The sequence below is a fragment of the Hibiscus syriacus genome, unplaced genomic scaffold, assembly GCF_006381635.1.
Source record: "Hibiscus syriacus cultivar Baekdansim isolate YM2019G1 unplaced genomic scaffold, ASM638163v2 tig00111100_pilon, whole genome shotgun sequence".
Taxonomy (NCBI): domain Eukaryota; kingdom Viridiplantae; phylum Streptophyta; class Magnoliopsida; order Malvales; family Malvaceae; genus Hibiscus; species Hibiscus syriacus.
Genome location: NW_024062985.1, coordinates 308,386 through 329,305, shown reverse-complemented (window position 1 = coordinate 329,305; position 20,920 = coordinate 308,386). Strand labels below are relative to the sequence as shown.

Sequence of the window (20,920 nt, the reverse complement as noted above, 5' to 3'; positions counted from 1 at the left end):
CAAATACCATTTACATATATATACGTTTAAAATATTCTAAAACTCGATCAGAGCGTATCCAATACAAATCCTTTATTTATTACATGCCAACTGAATTCTTTCTCATAAAATACATATAATTCGATCTACATTTCTGATCTGATCTTTGGTAAGGAGAACTGACCTGTCTTGTTACTCTTTGTTTCTCCTTTCGCTTTTTCATACCTACGTGTGAAACAATCACACGCTAAGTCGATGACTTAGTGAGGCATATAAACATATAATGGAAACTTATCTTCTAACAGTGCATAATCATTAAACATCATCATATCAAACAAAATCATATTCCTTTGCATGTAATAAACACACTCATGCACATATACCATCCTACAATACCATACATTTTACCAATCAATACATACTTCATCATATAAATCATATCACGTTTCATATCATTAAAAGTATATACATAACATTCATTGTTATTTCTTTATTTCGCCCATGTACACTATTGAGAACAGAGGTATGTGAGTACATTGAGGTTGTGCACTAATGCTGTCACCACAGCTAGTATAAATTCCCTCATGGGGCACCGAACATTTGTTCAGTATTCGTCCCGAAGGACTGCTATATATGTCCCGCAGGACCATTACGTCCCGAAGGACTATAATACCCTCGACTCTTGGCATGCCAACTACACCTATAGCTCTCATATCATATAACATGGGCATTATCATTTATAACATTTCATATCACTTGTTCTTTCTCTTCTGTCACATACCACATGTATGTGTAACCATATATCTCATATCATATCACATGTATCATCAGTACATATATTCACGTAGATCGTTTCATAAGGCTCATATCATCTTTCATTTCACATATTCATATAGGCACGTAGTTCACTTACACGTAAAACATTTTCCTATGATTCACATTCACATGTCACATAGTTTACATCTTATTCTTATGTCTTATCATAGACATATATTCATATGTTCACATCACTTGTATCATATAACCATGTAAAATCATAACTCATTCTCATATGGTTTGTATATGATTCTTGTTATATAACTCATATCACACATAAGTCATATTATGTAGCATATATCAAATATTCTTGTAATCACATAGATCGTATCATTTTTTCATGCATCATATAAACACGTATCATATTTGTTCACATATGTTCATATATATATATATATATATATATATATATATATATATATATATATCACATAGCACCTAGGATAACATATGACTTATACATGTATCCATATACATACTTTCATATAATTCGATTATCAATGTCCAATAACTTCTCACAGTTTTACATAATCACTTATTTCACATTAAATATATATATTCTAATTTCATATATTTACTTAATTCAATTTCACATATCTTATTACCTATATATATATATTCTCATAACTTATCATCACATAGTTTCCATAGCATTTTCCTATAGCTTCATAAGTATTTACCATATGACTCATATATTATATGTTCATTTAATCTCATAATTTTTCCCCATATAACTTATCTTACATGTTCGTATAGTCACTTCTGTCAATGTCTCCTAGTTTATATACTATTCTCATATTGTACTATAGATCAATGTTATTTAACTTATCTCACTTTTCATCTAATCGCATAAGTTGGTTATACCAATATATATATATATATCTTACTCGTGTAATTTATATCCTTTCTCTTGTTATCATATAAATCCTTGCTATTTTATATAGTTCGTGATTCTATAGTCACTTATAATAGCATGTGTCTATCTTATCTCATATCATATAGTTCTTTAACTTATGTCTTATATCACATATTTATATTATACAACTTATATAATCACATCCACTACTTAAACCAGTTCACATAGCTCTTCACACTAATATATGTTCACTCAATTCATGTTACATATGCAATAAGTATAACACATGTACCCATTCTCATGTACTAATGCAAACATAAGAATCACAATTCAAATAACATTTTAGGAGTCACTTCTTACCATAGTAACTCCATTATTGGCTCATCGCAAGCCAATGTTCGTTCAATAATATAAGTACAATTAAAATTGCACTCACCTTAGCCTTGCTTTGATTCAATCTCATTCCTTTGATTATTCCGAAAACTTGTTTAGGCTCAATATCTACATAAATATAACATTTCAAAACAACCATCAAAAGCCTAAACCTTAAACTTGATGTTAATAACTTAAGCTAGTTTTACGAACCATAATTTCATTTTCTATTTAGGGGGCAGGGGGAATCGATACCCCCTGAACATACTGGAATTTTTCGTTCAAGGGGGGAATCGATGCCCCTTTATAGGGTATCAGTTCCCTATGCCCAGAAATTGTATTTCAAGCCCGAAAATCATTAATTCTTCAATCAATTCTTCTATTTTAAATCCCTATCATGCCATTAAACTCAACTATCATCACTTAAACCAACTTATATCCATAAAAACCATCTTTAATCTCAAAATCCTATCCCTCATATGAATTTCAATAATCATACCAAATTTTCATCATGTTCTAATTTCAATTCTATCACTTCATATTCTTTAATTAGCATGATGACAAGTCAAATTTAACTTCAAATTCAACTTATCAACTCTTTTCCATGATTTCATATAAAAACTCATTTTCTTTAATCTCTTACAACTTCTTCATACTTTGATTATAAGACAACTTAAGCTTTCCTTAAGCTTAGTTATCATCTAATAATCAAAACTCAACCTTTAATTCAACAAATAATCAACAAAATAGAAAACCCTTACCTTTGCATAGCTTCCACAGGATAAAGAAGATAAAGAAGGAATAAGAGTTTGTAGATAACTCTTCCCCACCCCACGATAATCATTCATATAATTGGGGAAAAATATCTTTCATGCTAAATGATCATTTTGCCCTTTAATTCTTTGGATAATTACTATAAACTTTTAGGAAATATTTCCAATTAAATCATTAAACTATTCAACTTTTCCACTTTAATCAACAAATTCCAAATTCCTTATAATTTAGTCACCAACCCGTAGTTTTGGGATATTACAAATTTATTCGAAGATACCTATAGGATTTAGGGTTTCTGTAATTGGTGAATCAAAAAAATTATAAAGCTTCGTACAATGAAATAGGGTTTCTCCCCTTTAAGGGGCATTAGGATGGGGGAATGTGGAATTCTCATAGGAATGGAATCCACATTCCCCCGTTTGGTTAGCCAGTAATCTCATTCCTGGTAATATAAGATTATCAATAGTAAATTTTTTTGGATATATTACCGGAAATGTCATTACCTCCATTTCCTTAGGTATTGTTAGATTACCAGCATTTTGGACTAAAATACCCTTAATTTTTTTCTTTCAAAAATATCCTTCTTTTGTCATTTAATAATAAAAATTCTACGAATGTTAAATTACAAATTTATCTTTAAACTATTTTAGATTTACAAAAAAAAAGTCTATAATTAAAATTTTATATGAAGTTCAGGGGTTAAAATAAAATTTTACCCTTTCATTAAACCTTTTTATATTTTTAATTTTGTAAAAAAAATTATATAAATTTTATGAATTTAATTTTTTTTAAAGAAAATATAAAAATATTTTCCAACTTGTTAAAAAAATAAATATATAACAAGGACAATTTGGTCAAATATACATTCCAATAATCTTTCATTCCTTTAACCAAACACGGTAATCTTACATTCTTGCAAAATCAACCAAGTACAAAATACAACATTCCCAGTAATCTTATTCTCTCGTAATCTTACATTACGTGCGTTTGGTTCACGAAATGTAAGATTACCAGTAGAAATGTAAGATTACCATAGAATAGGATTACTGAGAATGTTATATTTTGTGTTTGGTTAGTTTAGCAGGAATGTAAGATTATCGTATTTGGTTAAAGGAATAAAAGATTATTGGAATGTATATTTGGTTTAGCAGGAATGTAAGATTATCGTGTTTGGTTAAAGGAATAAAAGATTATTGGAATGTCTATTTGATCAAATTGTCCTTATTATATATATTTGTTTTTTAACAAATTGAAAAATATTTATATATTTTCTTTAAAAATTTTAAATTCATAAAATTTATATATATTTTTTTACAAAATTTAAAATATAAAAAGGTTTAATGAAAGGGTAAAATTTTATTTTAACTCCTGAACTTCATATAAAATTTTAATTATAGATTTTTTTTATAAATCTAAAATATTTTAAAGATAAATTTGTAATTTAACATTCGTAGAATTTTTATTATTCAATGACAGAATGATATTTTTGGAAAAAAAATCTAAGGACATTTTAGTCCAAAACACCGGTAATCCAACAATACCCAAGGAAATTGATGTAATGACATTCCCGATAATATATCCCAAAAAATTCACTACTGGTAATCTTATATTACCGGGAATGAGATTCCCAACTATCAAAACGGAAGAATGTGGATTTCATTCCCATAAGAATCCCCATTCCCCCATCCAAACGTCTTAGTGCATATAAAGGCTGCAAAATACAATCCTTTCTGATGAATATTGGTTCAGGAAAATTACTTTCTTTTAACTACCATTTTAATTTCATGAGAATAAATGGGGTTTCTTTTGTTATTCATTTAAAACTGGATTGTCAATAATTCATTCAAGTATGCAAAAAGATGGTCATATCATCTCGAAAACACAATGGTCATATCCAGTTCAAACATGAATACTAGTAAAATAAATGTCGTCTAAAAGCAAAATATAAAGACTAGAAACAATAAACTACTTTTTTCCTCTACAAGACTCGTTAATGGAATCCTAAAAAATCACACAATAAAATGCATTGTTGGTTTAGATTCTACCAAAAGGGCATATGACATATACAAGAATTAAAGGTGAAAAAGGAAACCAAACATATTCGGGCAAGTTTTATATGCCACCGGCGGTAGTAGCCGCACTGTTCACAATCCAAGGAAGGTCAAAATAGCCGGAAAAATCATCAGACCAAGAATCTCCGGAGACCATTTCAGCAATTCTTTCTAAACCCTCGAAGAAATCATCGCTCACTGCCGTGTCAGACATCCCAAACTCATCTTCCCCTTCATCTTCAACCAAACCCTCCCTGCTGTCCACCTTCGTACTTTGAACCACAACCCCTTCATCCACGGATGTCCCCGGAGACGAACTGTCAACGGGTTTAGTGGGGGAATGTTTGTTGGAGTCAGCAGCGGCGACCGTTTGAGGAGTGAAAGGCTTCTGGCGGGTGCTGCCAGCGAGTGAATTCCGGTGCGTCGGAGCAGGGTTGTGTTCACCCGTGTACGTGACTATGAACGTATCCGGGTTGGATCTGTGTCGTTCCACTTGTTTCCGGGCCGAACACCCCTTTGAGCTGCTACATCTGTAATAGCCCCTGTTATTCAAAGAAAACAAACAACCAAACGCATTAATTGAATATCCAAACAAAAACCAAACTTTATTACATAATCAAATTAATCAGCATGCAAAGAGACAAAACCACATGATTTACCTTGGATAAGGAGATCCTTTGATGGGTTTTTGACCATATTTTCTCCATGCCCACACATCTGAAGATAAACCCTCTGCCGGCACTTGGCAAACTCTTTTAAGCTGATTCTTTCTGTTCAAGGGGGAAATTAACAAAAAAACTCAACTTTTGAGCTGGTTAATTGAAAACAACTAGTTTTAATGCCGAAATATACCTTCTTTTAGACCGAGAATTATGAGAACTGGGAGTCCTACAAGTGCTACTAGCTGTCGTAGCAGAGCCAGACTGCTTAGGCTTGAGTTGATGTTCTTGCTGTTGTTTTCTCGGTGAAGGAAGAGGCTGAGATTTGGGGAAGAAAGGCTTGTAAAGTTCATGCAATTCCTCCATATTATTTTCGGCTTCAAACTGATTCGGAAAAGACAAGAACTGGCCCTGAAAAGGCTCTTGAGTAGCAAACGATGGAAAATTGGATTGAGGGTACAAATCAGCCATGAAAGAGCTGTTCGCAACATCACCGCTTCTGCTGGTTGTCGTAACGGTGGCGCAGCCTCTCACCACCGCATATAAATCCCAATCAACATCCATGGCAGCTTGTACCTTTTTCAGCAGGCTCCTGCGGCAAGATAGAGAAGAAATGGAAGACAAACAAGACGCTGACTTTAGATGGTTGGGAAGACAGAAAGATGGGGTTGTATTGGAGTGGGCTTTTGCGATTATCTATATAAAGAACAATGGGAAAATAAAATAAATTAAAGAAAAAAAAGGTTAAGAGAGAGAGAGAGAAAGGTGGGATTGTTGGTTGACAAATTGGGCATAACAGAGCCTTATCGTTTCTGATTTGTTCTATCTATAAGCTTTGTGATTCCGTCATTGAAAACCGGTGTGGTTTTAGGGGTTGACATTTGCAAATGTCAAAAGGGAGAAAAAGTCCACACGGTATGCTCTTCCTATTTATTTAATTGTTTTATCTCTTCTAGGTGGAGGCTCGTGAATTACCGACAAAAGAGATTTCTCAAAAACAAAAGTGGATGCCAGTTAATTTGGGTGCCCCCACAATAAGCTGGGTCCTGCTCCTAAGACGTGTCGACGAGGCTTACAACTCACCCATAGTTATGAAATCAGCAGGAATAACTATCTTGATCAAATATAAATAATAATAAAATAAAACTTAATATTTAAATATTATATTATTTATTTTAAATTAAATGCCGTAATTTATTTTGTTTAAATCGTATCGATGAGAACGAATAATTTATGACAGTTATAGATAAGTTATCTTTTTTAAATTTAGGTAGTTATAATCGGTGAAAACGATATTAAGGGTATTAATATTCTTTGTCTCCACGAGAAGACATGAGAGAAATGAATACAAGTGAGATTATTCCATCTCTTCTTTCGATTTTATGGATAGATTTTATAATAGATTTTATAGTTTATGATAGACAAATGATCATCATGACTATTTATAAACTAACATACTAAGTAAATATAGTCATTTGATAATAGATATGATTTAATATGTCATGTAGACATATACGAAGACTCTTTTTCTGGATATGTTTCTTCATAATCCAAATTGAGTAATTATAGAGATTCTCTAGAAATTATGAGACAAATATAATATATGGTGGACTTTTAGTGGATGTATAATAAATCTTATTTTAATTTATTTAATTTTAAAATTAGCAAAAAAAATATTTAACCTTAAAATTAATAATAACCAAAACACATTTAGTTTAATTAATTTCAAACTAAAAAGAGCCAATAAATGTGATTCCATCTTATATATTGTTTAATAACGTAATAAAAAGGTCTAATAAAGATAGTGTTCAAACTATATTTTTTTCATTTATGTGCATAAATTTTGGTTAATTAAGTTATCTAACATTCAAACATTATTATTTCAAATGTCTTGACTGTAACGATTGTTAAAAAAATTATTAACTCACATTTATATAATTTTAAAATTTTCATTTAAAATAAATAAAAATATATTTTTTGAAAAAAATCCAACCCTACGTTTCCCTCCCTCTACAACTTTCGTCTCCCTCCATTCCTCTCATTCACTGGAAATTCTTCCTTCTTCCTATGCAAATTCTCCTCCCATACTGATACTCCCTATCCTTCCCTTTCCCCTCTCCTTTCTAAATGAACGAGATTAAATCTTAACATAAAATCCATCTAAACAGGTTTAGTATTTGTTGGGATTTACGACCTAACAGTTTGGTCTCGCACCAGTGGGGGATGAGTTCTATCAACGATGGGTGGGTGTTTATCGCAATGACAAATAGAGACAGTCGGCGTGAATATAACGATTGGAATTAAGGTTTTTAAAATTTTAGAGTATTTTTAAGATTTGAAAAAAATTGAGTTTTTTTTATAAAAAAATATTATTTTTATTTTTTATTTTAAATAATAATTTTAAAATTATATAAATGTGATATATGTCACCTAACAATTTTTTAAAAGTCATCACGACTAAAACACTTAAAATAAAAAAATTAATAACGTTAGACACCTATATTATGATGAAAAAACTTTAGACATCTAAATTATCTATAGTTTAATTATTATTTATCAATAAAAAAAAGAAAGGAAATGTTGACTGTATTTAATGAGCATACATTGAATATTTACTCTATCGTGTAAACTCTTGAATATAGAATCAAGTCAAATGCCTAATGGCCGTTGCTGCATTTATTTGTCTATTTTCACCGTATTGTATTGCATTTCTTGCACAGTGGAAAGCGGACAGCATTTGACACTAGGATGGTAAACGGGTACAGTTTCGTTGATTCCGCATCGCATTCGCTTCAATTGGAGCGAGGATGGGTATAATTTTAGAGGGTAGTGGGCGGTTATGGATTTATAAAGTGGTATCCGTCGTGGGTGGTGGGCGGGTAATGGGTTTGAGACATTACCCGCCCCGCATCCGCCCACCCAGCTAAATATCTATTAAATTTTGGACAATTATGAATTTAGGTGTAATTTTAGATATTAATTTATACATTTTAATATTGTATAATATATAACATATAATTTATCCAAATATTAAGGATATTTAGTCTTTAATCTGGTCTTTAATTAGGGAAATATTTGGTTCTTTGATTAAACCCATAATCCCACTAACCACGTCACTTTCCATGTTCTTTAGTCCATGCTGCTCATCCAAATACAAATTAGTCGTACTATAAGCTTTAACATCAAAAGCAGCAGTTTTCTTGTTCTTTAGCCCCTCAAAACCCATATTAGGCGCACTATGAGCATTAACATCGAAAACAACACAACAATCCAGCTCTGCGACTACATGCTCCTTACAATATGTCTCCATAATATTCGTAGAGCTACTCCTCTGACAAATTGAAGCATGTGCTGCTACCCATCACGAACTGTCTGGGAACCAACTCCAGCATCCCATTAGTTTGTTGTCAGGCGGGTCTAGATGGGTATGTCGCAAGTGGGTAGTCGGTGTGAGGATGGATTTGAAAATGTACCCGCGTGGGCGAGTGTGGATTTGAAAATTTGTACCCATCATGGGTGGTGGGAGGGTGGTGGATTGAAAAATATTAGGTGGGTATGGGGATGGGGAGGAGATATCCACACCCGACCCGCCCGTTTGCCATCCCTATTTGACACTCTCGTGACTGGCTTGTGTAGGGTTTGTCGAATAATTTATATTATACTAGTTTTAAACTGATTTAATTTTTATAAAATATATTTTTTAAATTTTAGATTCGAACTGATTTTGTAAATAAAATAATTAATGTCAAGTTGAGTTAAATTTAAAATAAAAAAAACTGCAATCTATCTCAATTTGAATATTTACACAAATATAACTATAGATTTTAATTTTAATAATAAAAAATGAATATTTTTAATATAAACATTTTAATGAATAAAATGAATATTAATTAATAGAAATAAGATTATCATTATTTTAAATCTCATTATTCCATTCCCTCCGTAGTTCCGACAGGCGATTAGAGGATAGTCGCGTGTTCATAGAAAGTAGCGAGTTTCATAGCGTACTCGAAATGGTTGTGAGTTAAGCAGTCATCTCCATCGACGGTTGCTGTGACTTCTCCAGTTCATACATGAAATCCGGGTTAGAGCGTGGCGGTGGAAGTAGAACATAATAGGTGGTGGAGTTTGTTGGCGGTCCAACTTTTTCCTTTAGTTTACCGTTACAATGGGCATCGAGTGGCTCAGTGCGTATGGTTTTCTTCTCTCTATTTTTCATTTCTACGGAATCCAATGATGGAGAATCCGACGATAGATGAATCGGTGATTTGATGACTCACCTTTCCTTACTTTAATATTTTGATGAATAAATTATATGTTTAATACTTTAATTATAATTTTTGGTTATGTTTTAGTTATTTAATTATTTTTATTTTAAAATTATATTTAATGTTATCTTTTAATTTTATTTTGATCATTTATCTTTATAAATTTAACAATAATATTATCGTGTTATTATAAAATAATATTACATCATTATTAATATTTAAAAAAATATCAAATCAATAACTTTATCAATCTTTTAACATATAAGAATAGGGTAAGTTAATTTTTTAAATTATTTTATTCTGAACCAGCAGTTTAGGAGAATGTGCGCGGCTGACACAGCAATAATAGGGCGCTTGCAGTGTTTATTTCATTAGACCGACGTGGATGGCACCATGGCATTGATTTGCAACCGTGTGGGGTTGCGTCAAGTTCAATATTCAACTCCATTAATTATAAAATAATACAAAATTTAAAATATCTTACTAAATCAATTTAAATAATTATTTAAATTCAATATAATGACAGTAAATTACAAATTACTCACTAAATTTATTCTCTCTTATTTTACTCACTATACTTCATTTTTTAATTTAATCATTGAAGTTTGACATTACTCTTGTTTAGATCACTCCACCATTAAATAATTAACGGTGTTATAACATGGCACACGACATCAAAATGACGTTTTTAAAAAATTAAATTTCTATCAAAATGACATCACTTTGCATCTATATAAATTCAAATTCCCTTTTTTTTCTTCTCTTCTTCTTCTTCTTCTTCTTCTTCTTCTTCTTCTTCTTCTTCTTCTTCTTCTTCTTCTTCTTCTTCCTCCTCCTCTAATTTACTCTCAACCTGTTCAAACTTCGATCACCGTTAGTCACGATTTATTACCACGCTAATCACCATCGGTTGTTGTTGACAATGTGGCCAATCAATCCTAAAATTTCCCATCAAACTCGTTGTGTCATCTTGAACTCAAATATGATATCCATTTAACCTAAAAATCCCTTAAACTTGATGGATTTAGCATTGAATACTTCAATTTTTTGTTCTTTGGTCTCTGTTGTTCGTCGTTGAACCGCCATAATCCAACTGCAAGCTTACTCGTCGCATCCATTGACGCACCTTTCTTCCTTCTTTTCCGAGCAACAACTGTTCTATTGGACTCTTCTAAGCCCTATCTGATCCTATGTTGTTGCAATTGCAGCACTAATGGTTTCCAATTTGGTGAGAGCTGTCATTCCCTACGCTATGTTATTGGAGGTTAAAATGCCAATAAATAACGGGACAAAAGGAGTATAACTTACCATTTTAATATTGCCATATAAGTAGAGTTATCATAATTATTCTCAAACATAAATATTTAATAAATATAAATTATATAAAATGCACTCACGTTTACTACATTGTCAAAATAACTTAAAAGTTTAAATGTAAGTGTTTTATCTTATCCTTGAACTAGTTTTTATCCCGGTTTTGTTTCAATTCTTTAAAACTCACAGCATCCTGGAGGTAATTTTTCTTTTCTTTATTTTTATTATTATTATATAAACTAATATTACCATTTAAAAAATGAAGGAATATTTTACCTTTAAACTTTTATGATTCATGATATGTCACTTATAATCATTCTATGATTTATATTAATTCCATAGAATGTCAAATGATCCTATTGTCATTAAAATAAATTTTAATATTAACTTTATCCTTTTTTTATCTAATAGTCCATATTTTAAAATATGAACTTTAACTTAATACAACGGTTCTAATTCTTTTAAGAATCTATCATCTTAATCCAAGGGCTCATATTAATCTTAGCATTAGGAAATAACATCTTTTCCCCTAAATCCAATGGCTAGAGATAAATTCTTGAATTTTTATCGGATATGATTATTCGAAAAACTTTAACTGTTGATTCGTTTCAATAAAATCCTTAATCAACCTCGTAATTTCATTTCTAACTATTTTTCATATATAAATATCTATTTACGGGATAAATATTATTTTGAGAGAATTATCATTTAAGGGCATCAACTTTTAAACTTTTTGTTTTAATCCCTGACAAAATTACAGGGCATTACAAATATTTGTTCTTCATAGGTGTCCCCGAATTATTCTTGCAAGCATATCAATTACCAAGTTGCCTGGATTTTGTTCAACTTTGATGACTATACTTTGATGGCATCATGCCTTTTTAAAATAAGATTATATGTCTTCTGTAGGATTTAGTATATTTTTTATGGACCTTAATTTAGTGTGGGCACCTGGCCCTGGGTGCAAGCTATTAAAGTGGGCGCTGGCAGTGCCACGTATGCTTAGGCAATGGAAGTGATGATGGCAAAGGCTAGTCACATGTGCCACACCATGTTAGCAATCGGTTATCTTTTATTTTTATTGCTAATGCTATTATTACGATCCCTTAATTTTTGCTGGTCGTTGTCACATCAGAACTAGAAGTTAATATTAGAAGAATTCACATTATTGAAATTTTAAAAAAAAATTTAAATTATCAACTGATTGAATGATAAAAAAATATTATACTTTCTAAAAGTTTTAAATTTGAGTAGTTGTATTTGCATGATGTATTGATGTAAATTATGTTATCTAATAATTAATTAAAAAAATAAATATTAAAATTAATTTAATTTATACTTAAATAAAAAATCTAAATAATTATATTTTAATATTATTAACCTATTTGATTTTGTTACTAATCATTTATATTCTTTCCAAAAATCACACATGACATAATTCTTTTTTTAATTGATTACAAGGTATTATATGTTTAAATTTTATTTAATTATTGATAACGCTCAAAACACCCATAAACACAAATCACACGACTAATCGACTCCAAAACCTCTAAAATAATGAATTTTCTTTGTTATCATTAAAATCACTTAATAGATTCCAAGTAACATATTATTATATCATCACTTAACGTCTTTACATAGTATAGAGTATAAGAGCAATGAATTAATGTTTGATTGTGGTGGGATCCTGTTAAGTTGTAGTCAAAAGGAGGAATTTTAGTGATAGATCCTTAATAGTTAATCACACACTCCCTTTCTTATGTTTTGGGGCAAAGCAAAAGAAGAAACGCATTTGCATTAGTTTCCACAAACTGGTAATGATGATATAAACACTATTTTATCCTCCTTTTATTTCCTTGAATATTGGGTTTTTATTTGGTCCATATATAAAAAGCCCCTTTAAGACCGAACACTATACTATGTATGAATGAAGATTAGATGATGAGACATTGAAAAGATGAAGATGGATGGCTACAGCTCTACAATGTTCACGATTCCATGCCCCAATACGTTGGTCTTTAACGTTTCCAACATTTTACCGTTTTTTAGAGGACGACGGCCCCAAGAATATATAAGGAAGAGTTAACGGGACAGTTGTCCTTTTAAAAATTTTAAATTATCTTATATTTTAATATTTTCTATGATAATCTGTTGTCTTTAAAATTTTTAAATACACCTACCTTTAAAAATTTTATAAATATATCTCATTCGACATAAATCGTTTATCCTTTAATCCCTTGCCGTTTTCATTTCCCCTCTTTATATCAATTCCAAGAGAACGTTAGTTGATAGTGGGTGGACAATTGTAATGGCAAATAACCCAGATGTCGAGCAGTGGCTAATTGCTATTATTCGTTTCTAATTTGGAGTTTCATCGTTTAAGTTGTGATTTGCATTAATACAAGTTTAATTGATAATTAAATTTCATAAGGAATTTTATAAAATATAATTTTTGACGATTAATTTTTTTATTATAAATATGTAATACATTAATCTTTAAAATATAAGAGATAATTATTTTAGAGATATAATATCTTAGTGACTTTTATAAATTTTAAAATGTATATTGTAAAGATATGTCTTGTAGAGATATTAGAAGAGTTTTAAATACATAGAGTTCTGGATAAATATATGAATTTGTGATATACAATAAATTTTATTATTTGTGCTTGTTGTGATCTTTGCGTCTATAGTGAATTATTTGTTTGTTCCATTTGTAGAGATAGATAAAATAAACCACGTTAAATCATGATATTGTGTGATTTATTTAATGTTGATGCTCACATTATTTTTTTCCAATAATAAATTAATATATTGTTTTTTTCATATATATTTTTACTAAAAAACGATGATATTTGATGATCTCGTTTAATCTAGATGTAACAAATATTATAATACACGTCATAATTTTCTGGATAAAATTATATATCTATCTCAGTTATTATTAAGATTATAATAGTAAAATCAATAAAAGAATAATTTAATCATATATCACGTCATTAATCATATCATAAATCGTTGTAGATTGTTATATCAGTATGACATAAATTATTGATTAAAAAGTCATATTAATTTTTTTTTAAAGTTTAAAGACTACTTTAAATATAAAAATAATTTAAAAACCGCGTTATTTCATTTAAAATATTTACAATAACCTCACTTTTTTTTTTTGCCAAAGATAAAATTATTTAAACATGAAACCTTATTACCAAAACTAATAGCCTGCAGTCTCGAGGGTAGTAGCAAATAGATCCTTTGTACTTTCGGTCATTTGGAATAGTAAAGGCCCGTATTGACCGAAAGTTTTGTGGCAAAGCCCAGTCTTTAAAGCTGTATTCGACGTTGCAAAATAATTCATCGCATTGAAATTTTATTTTCTTTTTCTTATAATTTTTCATTTGTACTTTTATTTTTTTAAATTTTGTTTTACATTCAATAAAATCTTAACTTTATTTCATAACGTAAACATTCTCTTGATATTATAATATCTTTTATTAAAAGAAATATATTTTAAACATACTAACATCAACGTTTCATATATGTTATAACAATACTAATTGATTTTAAATTAGTATTAAAATATTTGAGTATTGTAAAAATATAAGAATACATGTTATAAGAAGCGTTTTAAATATTTTTATCCACTGTATTATGAATTAAATTTGTGGTGAACACTGAGCAGTTTGAGTGTTATACAGAGATCGGCTAGATTATTAGGGCTTCAATTATTTAAATTATCTTCATTCATATGGGATTTGATTTAACAATTTAATTAATGATTTATTGAAAGGTTGTTGGGTGGAATTCATATTACGTCAAATAATCGTAAAATAATATGCTTAAATTTAATGGGGATTTGGTGGATATAAAACTGTCCGGATAAACTCAATTAGGGCATACAATGGAACATGATGTGATCATGACATTTTATTTAAATCAATGAGGCTATAAAAATAATTTAATTTGATTAATCCGATTTAATTATATAAAAATATGTTTAAATATATCAAATTTATTCCATTTTGTTTCACGAAATGAATAATCAAATTACTTGAGTTGTATTGACTTAATAACAATATTATTGCTAAAATTATCATATCAATATATGTATATAATTTACATTACGAATGTATTTTGTTTCACGGGCATTTAAAATTGTCCATATTTTACAGCCGAATCAACCATTTGAACCGAGTGGCTGAATGTATAAGAAAAGTAATTGCATTTAGGGTGCGTTTGGTTCACGGAATGTAAGATTATCAGTAAAAATGTAAGATTACCAGTGGGAATATAAGATTATCAGGGAATAGGATTACTAGGAATGTTGTATTTTGTGTTTGGTTGGTTTAGCAGGAATGTAAGATTACCGTGTTTGGTTAAAGGAATAAAAGATTATTGGAATGTTTATTTAACCAAATTATCCTTATTATATATTTGTTTTTTAACAAGTTGGAAAATATTTATATTTTCTTTAAAAAATTAATTCATAAAATTTATATTTTTTACAAAATTGAAAATATAAAAAAGGTTTAATGAAAGGGTAAAATTTTATTTTAACCTCTGAACTTCGTATAAAATTTTAATTATATATTTTTTTGTAAATCTAAAATAGTTTTAAGGATAAATTTATAATTTAACATTCGTAGAATTTTTATTATTCAATAACAAATAAGTATATTTTTGGGAAAAAAATTTAAGAGTATTTTAGTCCAAAACGCCGGTAATCCAACAATACCTAAGGAAAGGGAGGTAACGACATTCCCGGTAATATACCCAAAAAATCTACTATTGGTAATAAAACATTATCGGGAATGAGATTCCCGGCCAACCAAACATGAGAATGTGAATTTCATTCCAATGAGAATCCCACATTCTTGATCCAAACCCCCTTAGGATTAAGATAACGAGGAGAGTTGTTTAGATGTTTAATGTCCACACGACTTTCTGCTTTTTATATACAGGTTAGGCCAAAGAGTTGAATGTTGGTAATTTTCCATTAATTATTATTAGGTTTCTGAATTTTGAAAATAATCGGGACACGTGATTTTTACAATTTTAACCCATCATGTAGTCTTCATGCATCAAAATAGTTATTTGTCTGTGTTTTGTTCTTTTCTTCAGGCTAAATTAATCTGTTCAGATAGTCTACTGATTGATTTTAAAATGAACAAATGCTGCTTGCTAGAGGTCAAATACATAATTGGAATGCAGGAGATTCAACAAAACAATGATCGAACTCATTAAATGATTTCAGTGATTAAAGAGATTATTACTCTCCTAAGAGGTTATGAATTTAAGTAGTTATATCTATAGGTGTGCGTATTATATATGGTTAAAAAAATATCAACAAATGCTTCTTTCTAATTACTCTATACTATTATATATATATATATATAAGACTAACCTTTTAAGAGATTAGATGAAAAGTTTACTTTTTTACATGAGCAAACTGATTTGGATTCAAAAGAAGCAGTAAAATTTGCATACATGAGAATTGGTTGATCAAAACAAGTTGCAGGTTTCCTTTTATTCACTCTACAACCACCTTAACTAATACATTAAAACCAAAAAGGATTACCAAGGCACCATCACCATCTATTTACAGACTTGTTTTCCTTGGTTTGCCTCCTATTCTCATTGATGACACCAGTTTCAGAAGCCAAGTTAACAAATACCACAAGCATTTGGATTCTCTTCCATGCTTTGAACATAGTAATAAGTGGTCATCTGAGGATTGTATGCTCTGTAGGCCTTGACAAGCTCCAAAACCGGGTCCACCGGTGGCAGCGCCTGCGGCTGTGGTTGCTTCTCTTCCTTCTTCTCCTCCTTTCTTGGCCTCTTCTTCCTTCTTCGCCTCCTCTTCCTTCTTTGGTTCTTCTTCCTTCTTGTGTTCCTCTTCCTTCTTGTGTTCTTCTTCCTTCATCGATACTATACCGGTCGACCAGTTCTTGCGTAATTTGCTCACCACATTCACAACATCAACCGTACCGATCACTGTCAATTGCTTCGCTTTCATATCCATGGTAATGGAATCAATTCCTATCAAGCAAAGCAAAGAGAAAACATGCTAATCAACATGGCCAGCTCAAAAGAACAACATAACATGCAGAAATCACAGAAATTAAGATCAAACACTGACAAGATGAAGAAATTGTTGTCATCAGGGGCGGACCCACGTGGCCCTATAGGCAGCAAATGCATACCCATTTTCTTTGAAAAATTATCAATAGCTAATGTATTATATTAGAAAAAGAAAATTATGTACACCCATTTTTTAGTTATTGTGTTGTTTAAGGTGAATGAGAAGGTTGTATTGATTAAAATATTATTTACTTTTAACTTTGACACAATCATTTTTTGGGGTGTTATGTTGTTTAAACTTATAATGATTAAAATATTATTTTTTTTAGCTTTTACATCATCATTTCTTCACCTTTTTAATTTTTCACTTTTCTTACTTCTAATTTCAATGCTTCTATTTTGTTTTTCTTCAATAAAAAAAATTACAATCTGCCAAGCTTCTGTTTTATTTCTTCACTTTCTCATTTTAATTTAGTCTGAACCAACATTTAAGCGTTATTCACCGATTATTCTCCGGTGAACTTCCTCATTTAAGTTTCTTGCAAGATGTTGCTCCTCTTTTATTTGTAGGTTCTTCACTTATTCTCTTACTCTTTTAAATAAAGTTAAATTTATTTTTTAGTTTTTAAATTTTTTAAATTTATTTTTAATTTGAGTGAATTAAATTAGGAGATTAAATTAATTTTTAGATTCAATTTGATAGATTTTGGTGATTTTGTGAAGAATAATTGAATATTGAATTGTGATACATGAAAATGAAATTATGAATATGCATTTTGAGGATGAGAAAAAATATATTAAATTGTGTAATTTAAATTATGAATATTTTTCTAATTAATAATTATTGTAATTTGTAAATTTTGTAATTATAATAGTGAGAAGATGAATGATGAAGAGATTAAACCCCAACGAAAGAAGAAGAATGAAATGTTGGATTGATTTATTTAAAAGTCTAAAAAAGATTATGCAGTTCTTCCGAAATGTCAATTTGTGTCTCATCACCAATTCAATCTTCAACAACCCAAGCCGAGCAAGAATTTGCATAAAGGGAGATAGAGATCAAGAGCCAAGTTGATGGGGATGTTTTTCTCCAAATCGACGATGAAGTAATCACGAAACGATTTCAAAAAATGAAAGCTCCTCGAGAACAATTGTAATTATTTTCAGTAATAGCAATTTTTTGTACTTTTTGATTGAATTGTTATTTTGGATTGTGGATTATGTAATTTTTTTTTATTAATGAAGATTATAAAAATTAGTTTAGACTCTTATTTTCGAAGTTTTGAATCCGCCACTGGACATAAGATGTTTTTTTTTTAAACAAACAACAATCCAATTAACAAGATTATGTATGTACCTGAAAGAGTTGAGACTGTTTTGAAAGCTTTGTGCTTGGTTTTGTCATCATGCAAGTCCAGCTTCAGCACAATCTTCTGCATTAACAAAAACAGATCTGTTTCGGTAAGCTTTAAAAAAAATAGTCATTTTTTAAATTGGGCATCAAATAAGATTGCAAAAACCAAATATCCCATGGATTCATATAAAAAAAACCCTACAGCCCACAAGCAAAATCCAGAATTTATATTTTATTATAGCCGAAAAGATCAAAAATAAAAAATTCGGCGAAAGGGACACCGTTGATTCTTAGGGTCCATAAAAGTCGTATTCTTTTAATAATCAAAACCAAAATCAAGAACAAAGCCTTACGATTCTCTTAAACCCCACGACAAAAGATATAAACAGAGAAATCGAGACGAAGTTAAAAGCAAATAAAGAATTGGAAAACAGAGAGAGATCCCAAAGGAAGAAGCAGACCTTCATTTGTGATGAGCTTGAGCGCTTACTTTTTCCTCTTTTTTGAGGGAAATTGCAGAGATTCTGAGAAAGTGTTGCAAAAAGAGAAAAGAAAGGGTGTTGAAAACAAGAAAACGGAGAATAATGCGGGATTTGAGAAAAGAATAGAAAGGTTAGGACAGATTATAGAAGGAAAAAAAAAGTCGGAATGAAAACAAGAATTGCATAATAGGAGATAGAAACAAGAAAATTTGAATGTACATGATGTATAATACGAGACAGAGTAAAATTAGGCGATGTTGTTTTTGCAGAGGTAAAAGGTCTGTAATCTGTGGATCATATTGCAGTAGAAGAGGTAATCAAAACTCTACAGTCTAGAAGAGGAAGACTGTTTATTTTTTAACGTCTGCAGACTGCTGAAATAAATAAACTGATTTTTTAAACTATACCAAATAACTATTTTGCTATTAATTTTTTAAAAATTATAAAATATCATTAAATTTAATGAATTATTATAAAATAGTCATTATAATGTTGTAATAAATTATAAAAGTTGACAATATAATAATTATTTTATAGTATTTAGATAAATTTATTAATAATTTTATAATTTTTAAATTTATTGACGAAAATGATCATTTGTATAACTCAACGATATCTAATATACTTTATTTGAAAAATATATTAAATAAATATTATACGAATTTTATTATTATAAATTATTATATATACGGACTATTAGATTTTGGTTTTAATATTATATATCATTTTAAAATTATTATTAAATCAATCGATAATGAAATCAATTTGATTTTAATTCAATCTGTTTGTTTCGGTTTAAATAATTGTTAAAAAATTATATTTTAATTCTCAATTATTATCGATTCACAAATATATCAATACTCGATTTTATAATATCATTTAAATCATCTTAATTTATTCGAGTGGTACAATCCGATTCTAATAACATCAAAAATAAATATATAATATATACTCCATATCATATACATAAATTAGTATTTTTCTATTTAGAAAAAAATACATTATTTGTTATTTATTTATTTATTCTGTATAAAACGACTTTCGTACTTTACCAGAATTAAATGATAAAAATCAAATTTTTCAGTAGTGTAAATATTTTTTTATTAAAACATTTATTTTGTCTTTTAATGCTAATAATTGTATGTCCCCGTGATTTTCTAAGTTTTTATATAAAAAAAAGTTTACTAAGTTTAATTGTATAATATTTTTTACTAAGTTTAATATATTTTTTCAAATAAAATACATTAGATATGTTTGAGTTATATACAAATGATCATTTTCGTCAATAAAGTTTAAAAAACTATAAAATACTTATTAAATTTATTAAAATATTATAAAATTATTAATAAATTTATCTAAATACTATAAAATAATTATTATATTATCGAATTTTTATAATTTGTTACAACATTATAGTGACTATTTTGTAATAATTCATTAAATTTAATGACATTTTATAATTTTAAAAAATTAATAGCAAAATGGTTTTTTGAAGAGGTTAGAAGAGTTTTTAAGACATAAGTCCACGTCTGCGCCAAGAAGAGGACACGCAAACGTTCGAAGAGCTTCTATATTCTAAAAAACAAATGGTCTGCGAAGTCCAATGTCTGCGCGTGGTCTGCGCGACAAAGACATAAGATTATAGAAGATCAATGAACCGAAAACACCTGGTAAAATGATTTTATTGCAAACTACAATGTGTAATCTTTAAACAAACTACAATTTTCACCACTCTATTTCTTCTCACTCACATTTTGGTCATTATATTTTTTTTCAATTTAATTTCTCAATTTTAGAGATTTTTTATTAATATATTCTTAAATAATTAACGACATTATGATATGATAACACTTTAAAAAATTCATATCTAAATAATGTAAGATTTGAGAAACTCATGATCAAAACTTATTTACT

General features: G+C 29.3%; 1 protein-coding gene and 1 pseudogene across 1 annotated transcript; both read right to left on the bottom strand.

The window, feature by feature from the left end:
- Window positions 1-4,748: 4,748 nt before the first annotated feature.
- LOC120153488 (WRKY transcription factor 22-like) lies at window positions 4,749-6,284 on the bottom strand. Its single transcript, XM_039165434.1, has 3 exons — window positions 5,701-6,284; window positions 5,508-5,618; window positions 4,749-5,390 (listed from the first exon to the last, which is right to left on the bottom strand). The coding sequence occupies exons 1-3, from the start codon at window positions 6,069-6,071 to the stop codon at window positions 4,910-4,912; spliced, it is 963 nt and encodes a 320-aa protein (XP_039021365.1). The 5' UTR covers window positions 6,072-6,284; the 3' UTR covers window positions 4,749-4,909.
- Window positions 6,285-16,592: 10,308 nt separating this feature from the next.
- On the bottom strand, window positions 16,593-19,210 carry LOC120153493 (annotated as a pseudogene).
- Window positions 19,211-20,920: the final 1,710 nt, after the last annotated feature.

Bases quoted from the DNA above. Each gene is read 5' to 3' on its own strand.
- LOC120153488 (XM_039165434.1), bottom strand. From the start codon at position 6,071: ATGGATGTTGATTGGGATTTATATGCGGTGGTGAGAGGCTGCGCCACC. The intron at 5,619-5,700 runs GTATATTTCGGC...CCCCTTGAACAG, and splicing joins AATTCTCGGTCTAAAAGAAG to AAAGAATCAGCTTAAAAGAG. The intron at 5,391-5,507 runs GTAAATCATGTG...TTTGAATAACAG, and splicing joins AAAGGATCTCCTTATCCAAG to GGGCTATTACAGATGTAGCA.